Source organism: Ranitomeya variabilis, chromosome 3 (assembly GCF_051348905.1).
Source record: "Ranitomeya variabilis isolate aRanVar5 chromosome 3, aRanVar5.hap1, whole genome shotgun sequence".
In the NCBI taxonomy this organism is placed as follows: Eukaryota; Metazoa; Chordata; class Amphibia; order Anura; family Dendrobatidae; genus Ranitomeya; species Ranitomeya variabilis.
In genome coordinates, this window is record NC_135234.1 from 443,894,605 (window position 1) to 443,911,462 (window position 16,858).

The 16,858-nt window shown below is 41.6% G+C and overlaps 1 protein-coding gene across 5 annotated transcripts in view; it reads left to right on the forward strand.

Annotated features, from left to right (window-relative positions):
- The window catches only part of GTF2IRD1 (GTF2I repeat domain containing 1), a 156,292-nt gene that overhangs the window by 92,488 nt on the left and 46,946 nt on the right, over positions 1 to 16,858 (forward strand). For 3 of the 5 annotated variants that reach the window (XM_077296463.1, XM_077296466.1, XM_077296465.1), the window contains 5 exons: positions 489 to 606; positions 2,597 to 2,634; positions 3,919 to 3,999; positions 6,280 to 6,369; positions 11,482 to 11,544. In XM_077296463.1, coding sequence (XP_077152578.1) covers positions 489 to 606; positions 2,597 to 2,634; positions 3,919 to 3,999; positions 6,280 to 6,369; positions 11,482 to 11,544 — 390 coding nt within the window. The remainder of the gene's footprint in view (positions 1 to 488; positions 607 to 2,596; positions 2,635 to 3,918; positions 4,000 to 6,279; positions 6,370 to 11,481; positions 11,545 to 16,858) is intronic. The other 2 variants (XM_077296467.1, XM_077296468.1) reach the window with 1 other exon arrangement.

The window sequence follows — 16,858 nt, forward strand, 5'->3', positions numbered from 1 at the left end:
GACTCTGAGTTTAAATGTATTTGAATATTATTTGTATATTAATGATTTTTCTACATGATTAATTAAACTGGATTTTTCTGCACTTTCAGACCATTTGTTTTAGTAAATAATTGAATTACCCATATTGCAACAATTCGGAAGCATTTTTTCTTAAAACGATGTATCGTCTAGTTCCTTTTATGACTGCAAAAACTAATGGGTGTTACCAGTTGAGGGGTGTATCCCTACATCCTCTGATATTGTCCAATCAGTGTTGACAGTTCTTGACTGTGTATAGGCACACCTCATTGGCTAAGAGAGTGGTAACACCAACTTGTCAAATTATTTATAAATGGTCAGGAGGAATTATGGACATGACCTTGCCATTGGCATCCATTGCTATTCTACGTGAGACGCCAGTGGTGAGAAGCCAGGTTTCTTAAGGCAGAGCAATTGTAATTATTAATAATTATTATAAGTTACAAAAATGGACATCTAACTATAACTAGGTACTAAATTTACCAAAGAAACGTCAAAGCCAGATGTATGCAGCTCGGGAGAAGAAGCTTGTGGAGACCCTCAGAAGCTGGCAGCTATAGACCTGCTCAGGTTGTCCCTTGGGAACAGGTGAGTTTTATTTTATCATTATCATTATGTGTGAGCCTACTTTATATGCAAACAATAATAAGTACAGCTGAGTTTACATGAACGGACTTTCTCTGCAGTCACACTGTTGTCAAGTTACTTATCTTGAGATGTCTAGGGTACTGTCACACAGTGGCACTTTGATCGCTCCGACGGCACGATCTGTGACGTTGCAGCGTCGCTTGATTATCGCTCCAGCGTCGTAGACTGCGGTCACACTTTGCAATGCACGGCGCTGGAGCGATAATTTCATGACGTAGTTGCGATGTAGAAGTCATAGACATTGGGAATATCGTGCACACCTTTGTTACACGCTGCGATCATGCCGCCACAGCGGGACACTTGACAACGAAATAAAGTTTCAAACGATCTGCTACGACGTACGATTCTCAGCGGGGTCCCTGATCGCAGTAGCGTGTCAGACACAGCGATATCGTAACTATATCGCTGGAACGTCACGGATCGTGCCGTTGTAGCGACCAAAGTGCCACTGTGTGAGGCTACGTTCACATTTGCGGTCGGCGCCGCAGCGTCGCCGCATGCGTCATGCGCCCCTATATTTAACATGGGGGCGCATGGACATGCGTCGCACTTGCGTTTTGCGCCGCATGCGTCCCTGCGGCGCCCGCGTCCGGGCGCAGAGGACGCAGCAAGTTGCATTTTTGCTGCGTCCAAAATCAATGAAAAAAAGGACGCATGCGGCGCAAAACGCAGCGTTGTGCATGCGTTTTGCTGCGTTTTTGTTTGCGTTGTGCGTTGCGGCGCCGACGCTGCGGCGCACAATGCAAATGTGAACGTAGCCTGACAGTACCCTAACTATAATTTCCATTCCTAGCACAATAACCCTTGCTACCAGCTACATTAGCCAGAGCGGCCTTTTGCACAGTAAAGATAGTAATGCCTTCGGGGGCTATCCTAAATAAGGGTACCGTCACACAGTGAAATTTTCATCGCTACGACGGCACGATTTGTGACGTTCTAGCGATATCGTTACGATATCGCTGTGTCTGACACGCTACTGCGATCAGACATCACGCTGAGAATCGTACGTCGTAGCAGATCGTTTGGAACTTTCTTTCGTCGCTTGATCACCCGCTGACATCACTGGATCGTTGTGTGTGACACCGATCCAGCGATGTGTTTGCTTGTAACCAGGGTAAACATCGGGTAACTAAGCGCAGGGCCGCGCTTAGTAACCCGATGTTTACCCTGGTTACCAGCGTAAACGTAAAAAAACCAAACAGTACATGCTCACATTCCGGTGTCTGTCCTCCGGCGTCTCAGCTTCTCTGCACTGTGAGCGCCTGCCGGCCGGAAAGCGAGCACAGCGGTGACGTCACCGCTCTGCTTTCCGGCTATGGTGCTTACACAGTGCAGAGAAGCAGAACGCCGGGAGACAGACACCGGAATGTAAGTATGTACTGTTTGTTTTTTTTACGTTTACGCTGGTAACCAGGGTAAACATCGGGTTACTAAGCGCGGCCCTGCGCTTAGTAACCCGATGTTTACCCTGGTTACCCGGGGACTTCGGCATCGCTCCAGCGCCGTGATTGCAAAGTGTGACCGCAGTCTACGACGCTGGAGCGATAATCTTACGACGCTGCGACGTCACGGATCGTGCCGTCGTAGCGATGAAAATAGCACTGTGTGACGGTACCCTAAGGGACCTAATGTGTCTGATCAGAGTACAATGCTGTTATCACTCCAGCACATCATTTTCAATCAGGCTCTGTTCAGATTGCAGTTGAAACTGTCTCTGCCTCATGGGAATTTACCATTATCCACTTAGGTGCTATACACAGACTTGTGGGGTGAACCAAGATAACACCACCATTTTTAGTTCCTTCATATGACATAGCCCAGTCTATTTTAGGTCATACTGGAGTGGCAATATCTCTATAGAACTACTGGGGGTTACTGTTGAAAATGAAAAATAGATATTTGTGTGTAACTTTTCATTTCATATTTTTAGGTCTGAAATCGGCAACATATCTGAAGAATGTGAGCCAGGTAAAATAAAATTTTAACTTTTTGTATCATTAAATCCCGCCAGTACTTAAAGGGGTTGGCCACTATTTTTTTTTACTGATGGCCTGTTCTTAGAATAGGCCATCAACATGTGAAAGGTGAGGGTGCAACTCTCGGCACCCCCAGCAATCAGATGTTACTGGCGGAAGTGCTCAGATGCCGCCAGAATATAGCACTGTAGTATTGCAGATCCAAATGAATAGGAGTGGATCTGCAGCACCTGGCCTTCCACTACAGTTTGGTGGAGTTACTTTTTTCCTGCAGCATCCGAGAACTTCCAGCCGGTCCTATCAGATATTGAAGGCTTATCCTAAGGTTAATAAAAGTAGTTCCCAACCTTTTTACCTCGATAAATTATTCTCTGGAGTACAATAACAAAATATCCCTTTTTTAACAATGAACAGGTTGTGTAGATGTTATCATTTTAAATTTGCCATGTTTTTTATTTAATTGTAAGAGATTTTTCAATGAAAATTAAAAGGAAGTAGTCTTCTTCCATGTATACTAAGCTTTAGACATAGAAATACCATTGTGATACAATTGCTGAGAGAACAATTAAACAACCAATCCCCTTCTAAGCACTCAAGTGGAGGTAAGACTCCATTGATTTTGTGTTTTGGCTTTACTTTTGCCCAATAAGCTAGGAAATTTTCACTGGTATATGCCAACATTAATATGCCTATATATGCAACATTTTACTACACTGTATCACCATTGTGAAACAAAACATACATTGGGGTATCATGTACATTTTTTGCTTTGTTAACTGTATGGAAAAGTGCAGCATGCAATATTTTCCTATATTACCATTACCATGGATGGTATGGACCAGTTTGGTGTATGAACATTCCTAGGTGCAGATGCAGAATGTCCATACTGTACAAACGCGGTATGAAAATCGACTAAGAAATGGGTTCTCATCAGAGACCTGTGGGCAATGGGTGGTGAAAATGAGAACTTGTGTAGATTTTATCTGAAGAATAGAGATCTAGCAGTATCTAAATAACCTAAATTCTAACATTATAATGTGAGGGCTGAAAAGTCAGAAAATATTAGAACTCTGTAAACAGAAATATTAACATCCTAGACTATAATTATTATCACACCGCATAGGCTCTCAAAGTCACATTAACTGATAACGTTAGCTGAAATTGTGCCACTTTACGCACGAGAGAAAATGTTTTAGTACATTATTAATGAAATTATAGACATTGGAATCGACTTGTCTGTAATCGCTATTATAAAAAAATATTCTCAATTTAACAGGTACATCAAGTGAACAGAATGGGGTAAAAGAAATCAAGGTTGAGCCTGAAGAACAAGAAATAACACAAGTTACTGCTCCAGGTAGTGTGACTAGTGCTTTACTGATACACTTACTGTGTACCACCCTTGTGGCTGTCTAAATGCTGCATTCCATTATTGGCTGTCTATGCAGTCTGTCACAGATGTCATTTATGGGCAGTTTTTTCCTTGTGTCAACCACGGATTAGCAAGGATTTATTTCTTTAAATTGGTTGTTCAGTAGCTGCAATCTCTACATTCCTGTCCTGATCCCCAGCTTCTGCAGAACATCTTACTACACACATGCCTTCTTTATTAAAACTATCAGGGTGTTTCATATCAATCAATAAATGGTAATTGACTGAAGAGGTTCAGCAGCAGCTGTAGTGTGTTTAATTCAATTAAAAAAAATATTGAACCCCTCTGCAAATTAGGTTTATTATTGCAATGTACAAATGTTCTGCTGTTTGCAATAAAAAAAAAACAAATAAAAAAATATATATAACACAGTTAATATAACAAGGGTTTCTCCAAATTCAACACAGAATCATACTTTTACGGACTTCTGCATTTTCTTTCATGACTAGCTTCTTTAATACTTAGTCGAGCACCCTTTGGCTGTTATGGCCTGATGCAAATATACAGATGCAGCCACTAGCTTCTTGTAGCATTCCTAATGAATAGTAGCCCATTACTCACGAGCAATGGCCTCCAGTTCACTAATATTCTTGGGTTTGTTTGCTGCCACTGCCTTCTTCACATCCCATCAAAGATTTTCATTGAGGTTTAAGTCAGATAGCTGTTACAGTCATTCCAAAATCTCCCAGGACTTCCTCCTTAACCAGGCTTTGATGGACTTTGAAGTACACTTGAGATCATTGTTCTGTTGAAAAGCTCAGTGACGTCCAAGCTTCAGTTTGCTCACAAAAGCCATGGTGTTTTTTCATATGCCTCATTCTTCCTACTCTAGACATGGACCTGAAAAGTTCCAGTTTTGTTTCATTGCTCCCTATATGTGAATCCTAAAACTTGTGTGGATTATTTATATGGTGTTGAGCATACTGGAGCCAACTTTTCTTGTGTTTTGGTGCCAGTAGAAGTGTATGTCTTGATGATCTGGCATGCAGACCTGCAGGATTTAGTATGTGGTTTACTGTGCACTCACCGACACAAAAAGAGGACTTAGAAATCCTCCAAAAAATTGAAAAAAGTCACAGAGAAAAAAGCAGAGATGATTACCTGCAGAAGCCTCCAACCAAATGCACTAGCAGGGTGCAGCGGACCCGATTAATGATGGCAAACACACAGGTGCAGTAATACCGATGAAACAACCACTTTCAATCCAGTGTTGGCTGTTTGGCATTAGTGCACAAAAAGATAAGCGATAATAGTCTGTATGTGGCATTGTTCACACAAGCAATGCAGAGCGTCTGGTTTACAGCCTATTACTAAGGCACATATATGCGGGCCTAGCAGTGCCACAAAATGCATGCTGTGCGAACAGAGGCCAACAGTTTACAGAGCCATCTTGTTCCGACTGCACCCTGCAAGATAAAGTGCAAAAAACATATCAATGTATGTAAGGTATTGGTTAATATTGGGGCCTCAATACGTAAGCCGGCAACCCACGTCAAGGGTCCTTACATTTTGCCAGTCCTAACGCTAAACATAGAATAAAAACTCACCGACACAAAAAAAGAGGACTTAGAAATCCTCCAAAAAATTGAAAAAAGTCACAGAGAAAAAAGCAGAGATGATTACCTGCTGAAGCCTCCAACCAAATGCACTAGCATGAATTTTTATTCTATGTTTAGCGTTAGGACTGGCAAAATGTAAGAAATTGAAAGAATGATTAACAACAAAGTAAAAAATGAGAAGAGTCACGGAGTGTCACATGGCCAGGAAGACATGGGGTCTACAGGCAACAGTACGTGTGTGCAAAATTTCGTTTCGTGTCATCTTGTTCGGAGGGGTTATGACAATAATTCATGGACCAAAATCTACCCACCTAAATGGACAATTTGTATAATAATTAATAGTAGGGGATATATTATTTAATATATACAGTTGATATATATTATGATTTATGCACATCCGGGTTTATTAAACTAAAATAAATATATTATTTTACATTACTTATATACCTATTATTTATTTAGCTGATTACGGTACATTCTGCATATTCATTTACAAACCTTTTACCTTATTTTGATCTATTATAGTGATACAGAGATGCTCCCTGTGATGATTGTTGTAAATTGCCATCAGTTTTTAAGAACTATCAGTTCTATTCAGTAACTATTTGTTTTGCCATCCTTTAATACCCAATCCTTGCTTTCATAGAACACACATTTAATTCCAGTGAATTGCCTGAATGCCTGAAGAGTCCGACAAATACAGAAAATTCTACTTATGTGCTTGACACAGGAAAAGGTAATTTTCGCTATGGTTGTACATTGTGGACATACACTGACTCATAGCCTTGTAGAATCTGTAAAGAACATGTCTATTAATGTTTATTGCTATCTTGAATTCAATCACAGCACCTGGGATGGAAGGCTATATTTTATAATTAGCATTGTTTTACATTTATTATTTGTAATTTATAAGGTTTCTCATGGCCTGTTCTTAGCCTATCCTTGGCCTATCCTTAGATAAGGTCATTGATATAAGCTCCTGGCACCCTCACCTTTTCAGCTTACTGTTTATCCTTAAAGGGAACCTGTCAGCAGGATTGTGCACAGTAACTTAGGGTACCGTTACACTAAACGATTTACCAACGATCATGACCAGCGATACGACCTGGCCGTGATCGTTGGTAAGTCGTTGTGTGGTCGCTGGGGAGCTGTCACACAGACGGCTCTCCGGCGACCAACGATGCCGAAGTCCCCGGGTAACCAGGGTAAACATCGGGTTACTAAGCGCAGGGCCGCGCTTAGTAACCCGATGTTTACCCTGGTTACCATTGTAAATGTAAAAAAACCCAAAACACTACATACTTACATTCCGGTGTCTGCCACGTCCCTCGCCGGCGGCTTCCCGCACTGACTGTGTCAGTGCCGGCCGTAAAGCACAGCACAGCGGTGACGTCACCGCTGTGCTCTGCTTTTACTTTACGGCCAGCGCTCACAGCGGCCCTGCGCTTAGTAACCCGATGTTTACCCTGGTTACAAGTGAACACATCGCTGGATCGGTGTCACACACACTGATCCAGCGATGACAGCGGGTGATCCAGCGACAAAATAAAGTTTCAAACGATCTGCTACGACGTACGATTCTCAGCGGGGTCCCTGATCGCAGTAGCATGTCAGACACAGCGATATCGTATGGATATCGCTGGAACGTCACGGATCGTGCCGTCGTAGCGACCAAAGTGCCACTGTGAGACGGTACCCTTACAGACACTGTCAGGTTGGCGCCGTTATACTGATTAAAATGATACCTGGGATGATGAAATCCGTCTTGTGGTGGTTGCTTAATCTTTATTTTCAGTTTTGAGTTAACGATATGCTCTTCCTCCGTGGCGGGGCTGTGGGGGGAGTCTGCATGGGGTGCTCTGATTAGGTATTCATAATGCAGACTGCTGACAGGTCACTGATCCCTCCCTTGCATAATGAATATCTGTAAATACTGAAGAATAAAAAACCCCTTCTGCAGGCAGGTGCCGGCCGTGACACCTGCGCTGCAGCATAATCGCATGGTTACTGTGTTTTTAATAAATGTGGTTGAGGTTATCCTGATAGTATAAAAAAAGAAAAAATCAATTTTAAAATGGTGCTCACTGAGACTGTGCAGTAGCAGCTATTGGTGTATATAGAGGTGATCCGATAGCTGATATTACGCAGGCTGCGGCGCCGCCATCTTGCTAGAGAAGAAAATAATTTTTTCCTCCAAGATGGCACCGCACATGCCTGCGCAGTAGCAGCTATCAGCGATCGCCGATAGGGGGCAGGTCACTGAGGGTTCAGTGACCTGTCAGAAGCCATACAGATGAATCATGAAGACCCCCCACAGGCCGCCCCGAGGTATGAGCATATCATTAACTCAAAGCTGAAAATAAATATTAAACAACAACCACAAGACGGATTTCATAAACCAAGGTATCATTTTAATCAGTATAATGGCGCCGACCTGACAGTGGTTGTAGGTTACTGTGCACAATCCTGCTGACAGGTTCCCTTTAAAAGAACTGGCAAAGACCGCATCCCATGTGAAGTATTGTAAGTAAAAACTCTCATACACATTAGACCAACATCAACTGAATCTGCCGCTATCTACGAGTTCAGCTGACAGTCTAATGGTTAATGTGTATGGGAGCACTGGCTGACTGATGGTCAGGAAAGATGTCAGTTGTGTATGTCTGATCGTATTTATAAGACACCAACCAACATGTCAGCCAGTGTCTTTCTCATAGAGAGTACATGAGCACTCAACTGAATGAACGCTCCTGTGTTTGGGAGTGTCAGCTGACATGGCTGCCAACCAAGTAATCGGCTAAAGCATCCTTCAGTCATCTAATGTGCATGGCCAGCTTAAGACATTGTACTGTATATTGTTAGGATGGTCTTTATCAACTCTATTGCAACACAACTCTTGTAGAGATAGTTGAATAACTAGAACTGCTTCCCATGGTTTTGTTTATGATCTAATCTGGCCCAGTGTGAATTGGTGGAAAAAAAAGGATAAGAAAAAATTAAGGTCCTTGCAAAAAGAAGATTTTCTTATTTTATGGAGCAAATATTTATTAAAAATGTTACATCAAATAAATATTTAACTACAAAAAATAAATAAATAAGAGAATAAAAATGCTATAGGCTATAGTATAGGTCCATTATATAAAATAATTCATCAGTTACAACCAGGGCCAGACTGGCCATCTGGCAATTCTGGGAAATGCCAGAAGAGCCTGTCCGGTCATGGGCTGTCTTGTCTGGTACGTTGTTAACAAAATACTGTTAAGAGTTGTGATGGAGCACAAAGTCGCTGACTCCATCACTTACCCTAGCATGCCACGGGAATCATTAGAAATATTGGTCTTGTAGTAAATCTTCCTTTCCTCCATTCAGGGTAATATTAATAATATATCCTATCTGGTGCTTGGGGACGGGGACAGCATGGGCCTGTGTGATTTCAAATGCCAAGGCTGAGTTTCAGCCCCATTCCGTACCTAGTTACAACACGTTTTGTGCTCAGAAAGAGCATTTCATGAGGCATGTTCCCTTTGCTATTTACCCGCCAGAGTGCCATATATTTTGTAGTGGCTGTGTTTGGTATTGTAGTTCCAGACACAGCAGAGCTCTGTCCCCTTAAATCAGTTAAGAAGTTGTTGTGCTGAGAACCAGACCCACAAATATCTGCTATTGATGGACTATACTCACAGTAGACCATCAGTATCAAAGTTCAGAAAAAAACCTTACATCTTTTTATGGAATTGTATTTATTTCTTTACCTACACATATTAATGTAATTGTTCCATGGATGCCCTGCTTATATACCCTGGATGACTGGGCTGCAGTGACAGGTCATTCATACCTGCTAGTTGAACGTTGTCTGGACAGAAGATAAAAAGTCAGTTGTGTATAATATCTAATGATAGGGGCCTTACTCCCTTTCTTTTGTACACGGAGTATGTAAAAAGACCAGATGACTTTCAGTTTTCCTAGATGAAGTTGGTTTTATATGTTTAAATAATGCTGGTAGAAAACACCACCATGTTTAACCGTATTTCTGAAGGGTAAGGTTGGGCACATCTGTATATATGGTCCTGAATGTGGAATGATAATAACCATTGTTTATATTGGTTGCAGGACAATATTCTTTCTTTTTCAATTTATGAACAAAAAGTTTTATGTGAACCCATTTAAGAAATCATTGTCTGTGTAACATTATTGCTCCTTTATAGATGTGCTGTATCTGGCAAACAAACTGATGGACCCTACGTGGCCGTATATTTATGTCTCTCCACTGGGGAAAACAATTATTAAAATAGTTATTTTCCTCCTGGCCTACTCTTTATGTCCCCCTCAGAATAAGTGGGGTCAGTTATGCCAGCTATCTGTTTATCTCTATTACTTCTTATAAATAGAATACCTGTTCAGTGAGGTGGAGAAGATAGCAGTCAGATGACACTTATTATTTCTCTATGGCCTACCTAAAATATGAGAGGATAGTCTTACTTTTTTAAATGTGGCCTACCTAAAATATGAGAGGATAGTCTTACTTTTCTTTAAATGTGGCCCACCTAAAATATGAGAGGATAGTCTTACTTTTTTAAATGTGGCCCACCAAAAATATGAGAGGACAGTCTTACTTTTTTTAAATGTGGCCCACCTAAAATATGAGAGGATAGTCTTGCTTTTTTAAATGTGGCCTACCTAAAATATGAGAGGATAGTCTTTCTTTTTTTAAATGTGGCCCACTTAAAATATGAGAGGATAGTCTTACTTTTTTAAATGATTTGACAAAACATCTAACCAGTACCAGATCCATGAAGGAAGTCATAAACTGTAACTGGTATCGTCGCTAAGTATAGGATGCTGATACATAGGAGCCATTTCATCAAGACTGGTGTAGCGCATGCTCCCGCTACACCAGTCTTGCTGTAGTAAAAGGCAGCAAATTCATTAAAATTTGCCACCACTTAATGAATGCAGCGCCTCTTCTGATTGACTTGTGCCTCCGAGCATCTCGCTAGAAATGCAACTTCATTTGGAGACTGGAGTAGAATTTCTGTCTACCAAAACGTCACTAGAGACGTACACCCATCCCACCTTGGCTCCTCCACAGCTCCATTTTGGCAAAGCCAATTTAAACTGGCATGAAAACGGCAAAATTCGGGAAAATATTGCACAACTTCCAATTGCACAAAATATTTGTGACTTTTTGAAGCTTTTATTCCAGTTTTGTGGTGTAAAAGCTTTAACGAATTAGCCTTTTTGTCTAGCTACGTTTAGCTGACACATAGCCTTAAAGCCTCCATACACGCTAGGTTGCTGTCGGCCAAACGATGCTTGGGCTGATCATACAGCTGACGGTCATCTCTCCCACACACAAGAGCGCTCATTCAGCCAAGCGCTCCTGTTTTACTATGACAAAACTGGCAATAGACATCTCTTCTGGCATCTTTTCTCAGGGAGAATAAAGCAGTCGGCAGTCCAGTCCAAAATTGGACTCTCCTGAACCGGTTGAGAGATGCACCCACTGATATCATTAGTCTAATGTGTATGGAAGTTTTAGATGCTCATAAGTGGTGTTGTTTGATAAGGTTCACAAGCACAATCCATAGGATAGTTGTCACATACACTTCTATCTATACTGGGGTCTGGTAACACAAGTTGCTTCATTTATTGCAACCAATAATAAATGAATGTATGTAACTTTACAATCTATTGTGTCTATATACTGTATATATATATATATATATATATATATATATATATATATATATATATTTCTGAATTCTTTGCATGTATACAGTGTACCAATCATAGGAACATACTGTATGCAATCTAAGTATTGGTCCAATAGTTTCCCTCTGTTTTGTAGTTTCTGAAAAAGGAATAACTGACAGCTCAAGATTTCACAGAGTGGGAGAGAAACACGTAGATGGTAACTACTGTCTATTTTGAACTTTTTGACTCATCTAAATGTATGTCACCAGACAGATCTCTGTATGCCGATGCATTCCTAACATGCTCCGTCTGAATTACATCTGTCGATGTTATTGCTGATTTGAAGCACACACTATGCAATGGATATGATTCATTCAGTGGCGTAGCGTTGGTTGCCATCGCCCAGGGAAGGCAAGTATTTTGCACCCCCTAAGCCATGGACCATTGTCACTCCTTGACTCCCTTCCACCAGTCCACTTTTGTAAATCCTTATCCTCCAAAAACACATATTTTATTTTAAGTGAATACTGATGTAGTATTCTTTTATGTGCTTTTAACAATGAGATTTGACACAAGCTCTCTGGTCCTGTCCAGTTTTCATCAAACTTGTTCATCAAATTTTGCTATATTTCTTGCGAGAACAGAATCTGCCTCTAATTCTACATACATACAGTTACAGTTTTCTTTAATGATAGTTGACTCCCAAACCTGTTACAGCTACTATATAAATGTAACTAGTGATTCTGTTTGCATATTTCATTGATTTAGTCATTTGGCAAGTCAGAGAGCGACAATTTACATTTTATAATTCAATAAATGGAAATGGTTATTTTTAAACAGTGACAATCAATTTTCATAAATGTTAAACCATACTAATTGTTTATTATTGATTGTTACATGCATTTCCATTGGGCAGTTTTTGTTATAGATTTATTCAATATCATAATAATTACTGCATGTAAGCAGAATGTAAATCTGGCCACCATACACTTCTTATGACTGACTTCATTACACTGTCTATCAATTTGGCAAACAACAGCTTTTTCCTTTTTAATAATGGAAAATAGAAGAAAGATGTTCATGATTTACGTTAGTTTACGTTATTGCCAAATATGCTGTTAGATGACTTTAAGGTAGGGTACATATCTGACAGGTTACTAGTTTTTATCAAATGGTTGTCTGATGAAGACACTCCATGTCCATATGCCATAAAGTTGTCCCATGAAGACACTCCATGTCCATATACCCTACAGTTGTCTAATAAGAACCCTCCATGTCCATATGCCGTAAAGTTGTCTGATGAAAACACTCTGTCCATATGCCGTAAAGTTATCTGATGAAGACATTCCATGTCCATATGCGTAAAGTTATCTGATGAAGACACTCCATGTCCATATGCCGTAAAGTTGTCTGATGAAGACACTCCATGTCCATATGCGTAAAGTTATCTGATGAAGACACTCCATGTCCATATGCCGTAAAGTTGTCTGATGAAAACACTCTGTCCATATGCCGTAAAGTTGTCTGATGAAGACACTCCATGTCCATATGCCGTGAAGACACTCCATGTCCATATGCGTAAAGTTATCTGATGAAGACACTCAATGTCCATATGCCTTAAAGTTGTCTGATGAAGACACTCTATGTCCATATGCCGTAAAGTTGTTTGATGAAGATACTTCATGTCCATATGCCGTAAAGTTGTCTGATGAAGGCACTCCTTATCTGTGGGCCCAATCATGGTATATGAATATCATAAGGGAGGCTCATTCATTGGGGATTCTACTCTGTGAGCCAAAATGGTGATGTACTCTGTTGAATCAGCTCCCTTTCTATTGGATTCGAGGCATCATTATAGTACAGTAAATGACCATTCAATTCTACATTTCATGTAGCAGTTGAAATTCCTGTCTGATTCTCGCTTTCCCCAAAATTAACTGCCCTTAGGAGCACAGGCTGATCAGAAGGGTTGTACCAGAAGGATATACTGTAAATAGTATCTATATATATAAGAGGCATCGTGATTACTCGCTAATCCCGCCCCCTGCACAGTAGCTCCGCCCCCACCACATCACCACACATAATCCTGCCCCCCACCCCATTACCACACACAATCCCGCCCCCACCACATCACCACGCACAATCTCGCCCCCAGCACATCACCACACATAATCCCGACCCCACCCCATTACCACACACAATCCGCACCACATCACACACAATCCCGCCCCACCACATTACCACACAAAATCCCGCCCCCCACCACATCACCACACATAATCCTGCCCCTTCAACACATCACCACACATAATCCCGCCCCCCCACCACATCACCACACGTAATCCCGCCCCTTCAACACATCACCACACATAATCCCGCCCCCCCACCACATTGCCACACATAATCCCGCCACCCCACAACATTACTACACATAATCCCACCCCCCACCACATTACCACACATAATCCCACCACATTACTACACATAATCCCGCCCCCCACCACATTACCACAGAATCCCGCCCCCCCACCACATTACCACACATAATCCCACCCCCCACCACATTACCACACATAATCCTGCCCCCCACCACATTACCACACATAATCCCGCCCCCCCACCACATTACTACACATAATCCAGCCCCCCACCACATTACCACACATAATCCCACCACATTACTACACATAATCCCGCCCCCCCACCACATTACCACACATAATCCCACCCCCCACCACATTACCACACATAATCCCGCCCCACACCACATTACCACAGATAATCCAGCCCCCCACCACATCACCACACATAATCCTGCCCCCCACCACATTACCATACATAATCCCGCCCCCCACCACATCACCACACATAATCCCGCCCGCCCACCACATCACCACACATAATCCCGCCACCTCACCATATTACCACACATAATCCCGCCCCCACCACATTACCACAGATAATCCAGCCCCCCACCACATTACCACAGATAATCCAGCCCCCCACCACATCACCACACATAATCCCGCCCCCACCACATTACCACACATAATACCGCCCGCCCACCACATCATCACACATAATCCCGCCCCCCACCACATCACCACACATAATCCTGCCCCCCACCACATTACCACACATAATCCCGCCCCCCCACCACATCACCACACATAATCCCGCCCGCCCACCACATCACCACACATAATCCCGCCACCCCACCATATTACCACACATAATCCCGCCCCCACCACATTACCACAGATAATCCAGCCCCCCCACCACATTACATAGTTACATAGTTATTAAGGTTGAAGGAAGACTGTAAGTCCATCTAGTTCAACCCATAGCCTAACCTAACTTGCCCTAACATGTTGATCCAGAGGAAGGCAAAAAAAACCCATGTGGAAAAGAGTAACTCCACATTGGGGGAAAAAATTCCTTCCCGACTCCACATACGGCAATCAGACTAGTTCCCTGGATCAACGCCTTATCAAGGAATCTAGTGTATATACCCAGTAACATTATACTTTACCAGAAAGGTATCCAGTCCCCTCTTAAATTTAATTAATGAATGACTCATTACAACATCATACGGCAGAGAGTTCCATAGTCTCACTGCTCTTACAGTAAAGAATCCGCGTCTGTTATTATGCTTAAACCTTCTTTCCTCCAGACGTAGAGGATGCCCCCTTGTCCCTGTCTCAGGTCTATGATTAAAAAGATCATCAGAAAGGTCTTTGTACTGTCCCCTCATGTATTTATACATTAAAATAAGATCACCCCTTAGTCTTCGTTTTTCCAAACTAAATAGCCCCAAGTGTAATAACCTATCTTGGTATTGCAGACCCCCCAGTCCTCTAATAACCTTGGTCGCTCTTCTCTGCACCCGCTCCAGTTCAGCTATGTCTTTCTTATACACCGGAGACCAGAACTGTGCACAGTATTCTAAGTGTGGTCGAACTAGTGACTTGTATAGAAGTAAAATTATGTTCTCCTCATGAGCATCTATGCCTCTTTTAATGCATCCCATTATTTTATTTGCCTTTGTAGCAGCTGCCTGACACTGGCCACTGAATATGAGTTTGTCATCCACCCATACACCCAGGTCTTTTTCATTGACGGTTTTGCCCAGAGTTTTAGAATTAAGCACATAGTTATACATCTTATTACTTCTACCCAAGTGCATGACCTTACATTTATCCCCATTAAAGCTCATTTGCCATTTATCAGCCCAAGCTTCTAGTTTACATAAATCATCCTGTAATATAAAATTGTCCTCCCCTGTATTGATTACCCTGCAGAGTTTAGTGTCATCTGCAAATATTGAAATTCTACTCTGAATGCCCCCTACAAGGTCATTAATAAATATGTTAAAAAGAAGAGGGCCCAATACTGACCCCTGTGGTACCCCACTGCTAACCGCAACCCAGTCCGAGTGTGCTCCATTAATAACCACCCTTTGTTTCCTATCCCTGAGCCAGCTCTCAACCCACTTACACATATTTTCCCCTATCCCCATTACTCTCATTTTATGTAACAACCTTTTGTGTGGCACCGTATCAAAAGCTTTGGAAAAGTCCATATACACTATGTCCACTGGGTTCCCTTGGTCCAGTCCGGAACTTACCTCTTCATAGAAGCTGATCAAATTAGTCTGACATGAACGGTCCCTAGTAAACCCGTGCTGATACTGGGTCATGAGGTTATTCCTCTTCAGATACTCCAGTATAGTATCCCTTAGAATGCCCTCCAGGATTTTACCCACAGTAGAGGTTAAGCTTACTGGCCTATAATTACCGAGTTCAGTTTTTGCCCCTTTTTTGAATATTGGCACCACATTTGCTATACGCCAGTCCTGTGGTACAGACCCTGTTATTATGGAGTCTTTAAAGATTAAAAATAATGGTCTATCAATGACTGTACTTAGTTCCTGCAGTACTCGGGGGTGTATCCCATCCGGGCCCGGAGATTTGTCAATTTTAGTTATTTTTAGACGCCGCTGTACTTCCTGCTGGGTTAAGCAGGTGACATTTGATGGGGAATTTTTATCACTAGTCATTTTGTCTGCCATGGGATTTTCTTTTGTAAATACTGATGAAAAAAAGTCATTTAGCATATTGGCTTTTTTCCTCATCCTCATCCACCATTTCACCCAGACTATTTTTAAGGGGGCCAACACTGTCATTTTTTAGTTTCTTACTATTTATATAGTTAAAGAATATTTTGGGATTATTTTTACTCTCTCTGGCAATGAGTCTCTCTGTCTCAATCTTTGCTGCCTTGATTTGCTTTTTACATAATTTATTTAATTTTTTGTATTTATTTAATGCCTCCTCACTACCTACTTCCTTTAATTCTCTAAATGCTTTCTTTTTGTCCCTTATTGCGCCCCTTACAGCTCTATTTAGCCATATTGGTTTCCTCCTATTTCTAGTATGTTTATTCCCATACGGTATATACTGTGCACAGGTCCTATCCAGGATGCTAATAAACATCTCCCATTTTCTTTGTGTACTTTTATGTCTCAGGAT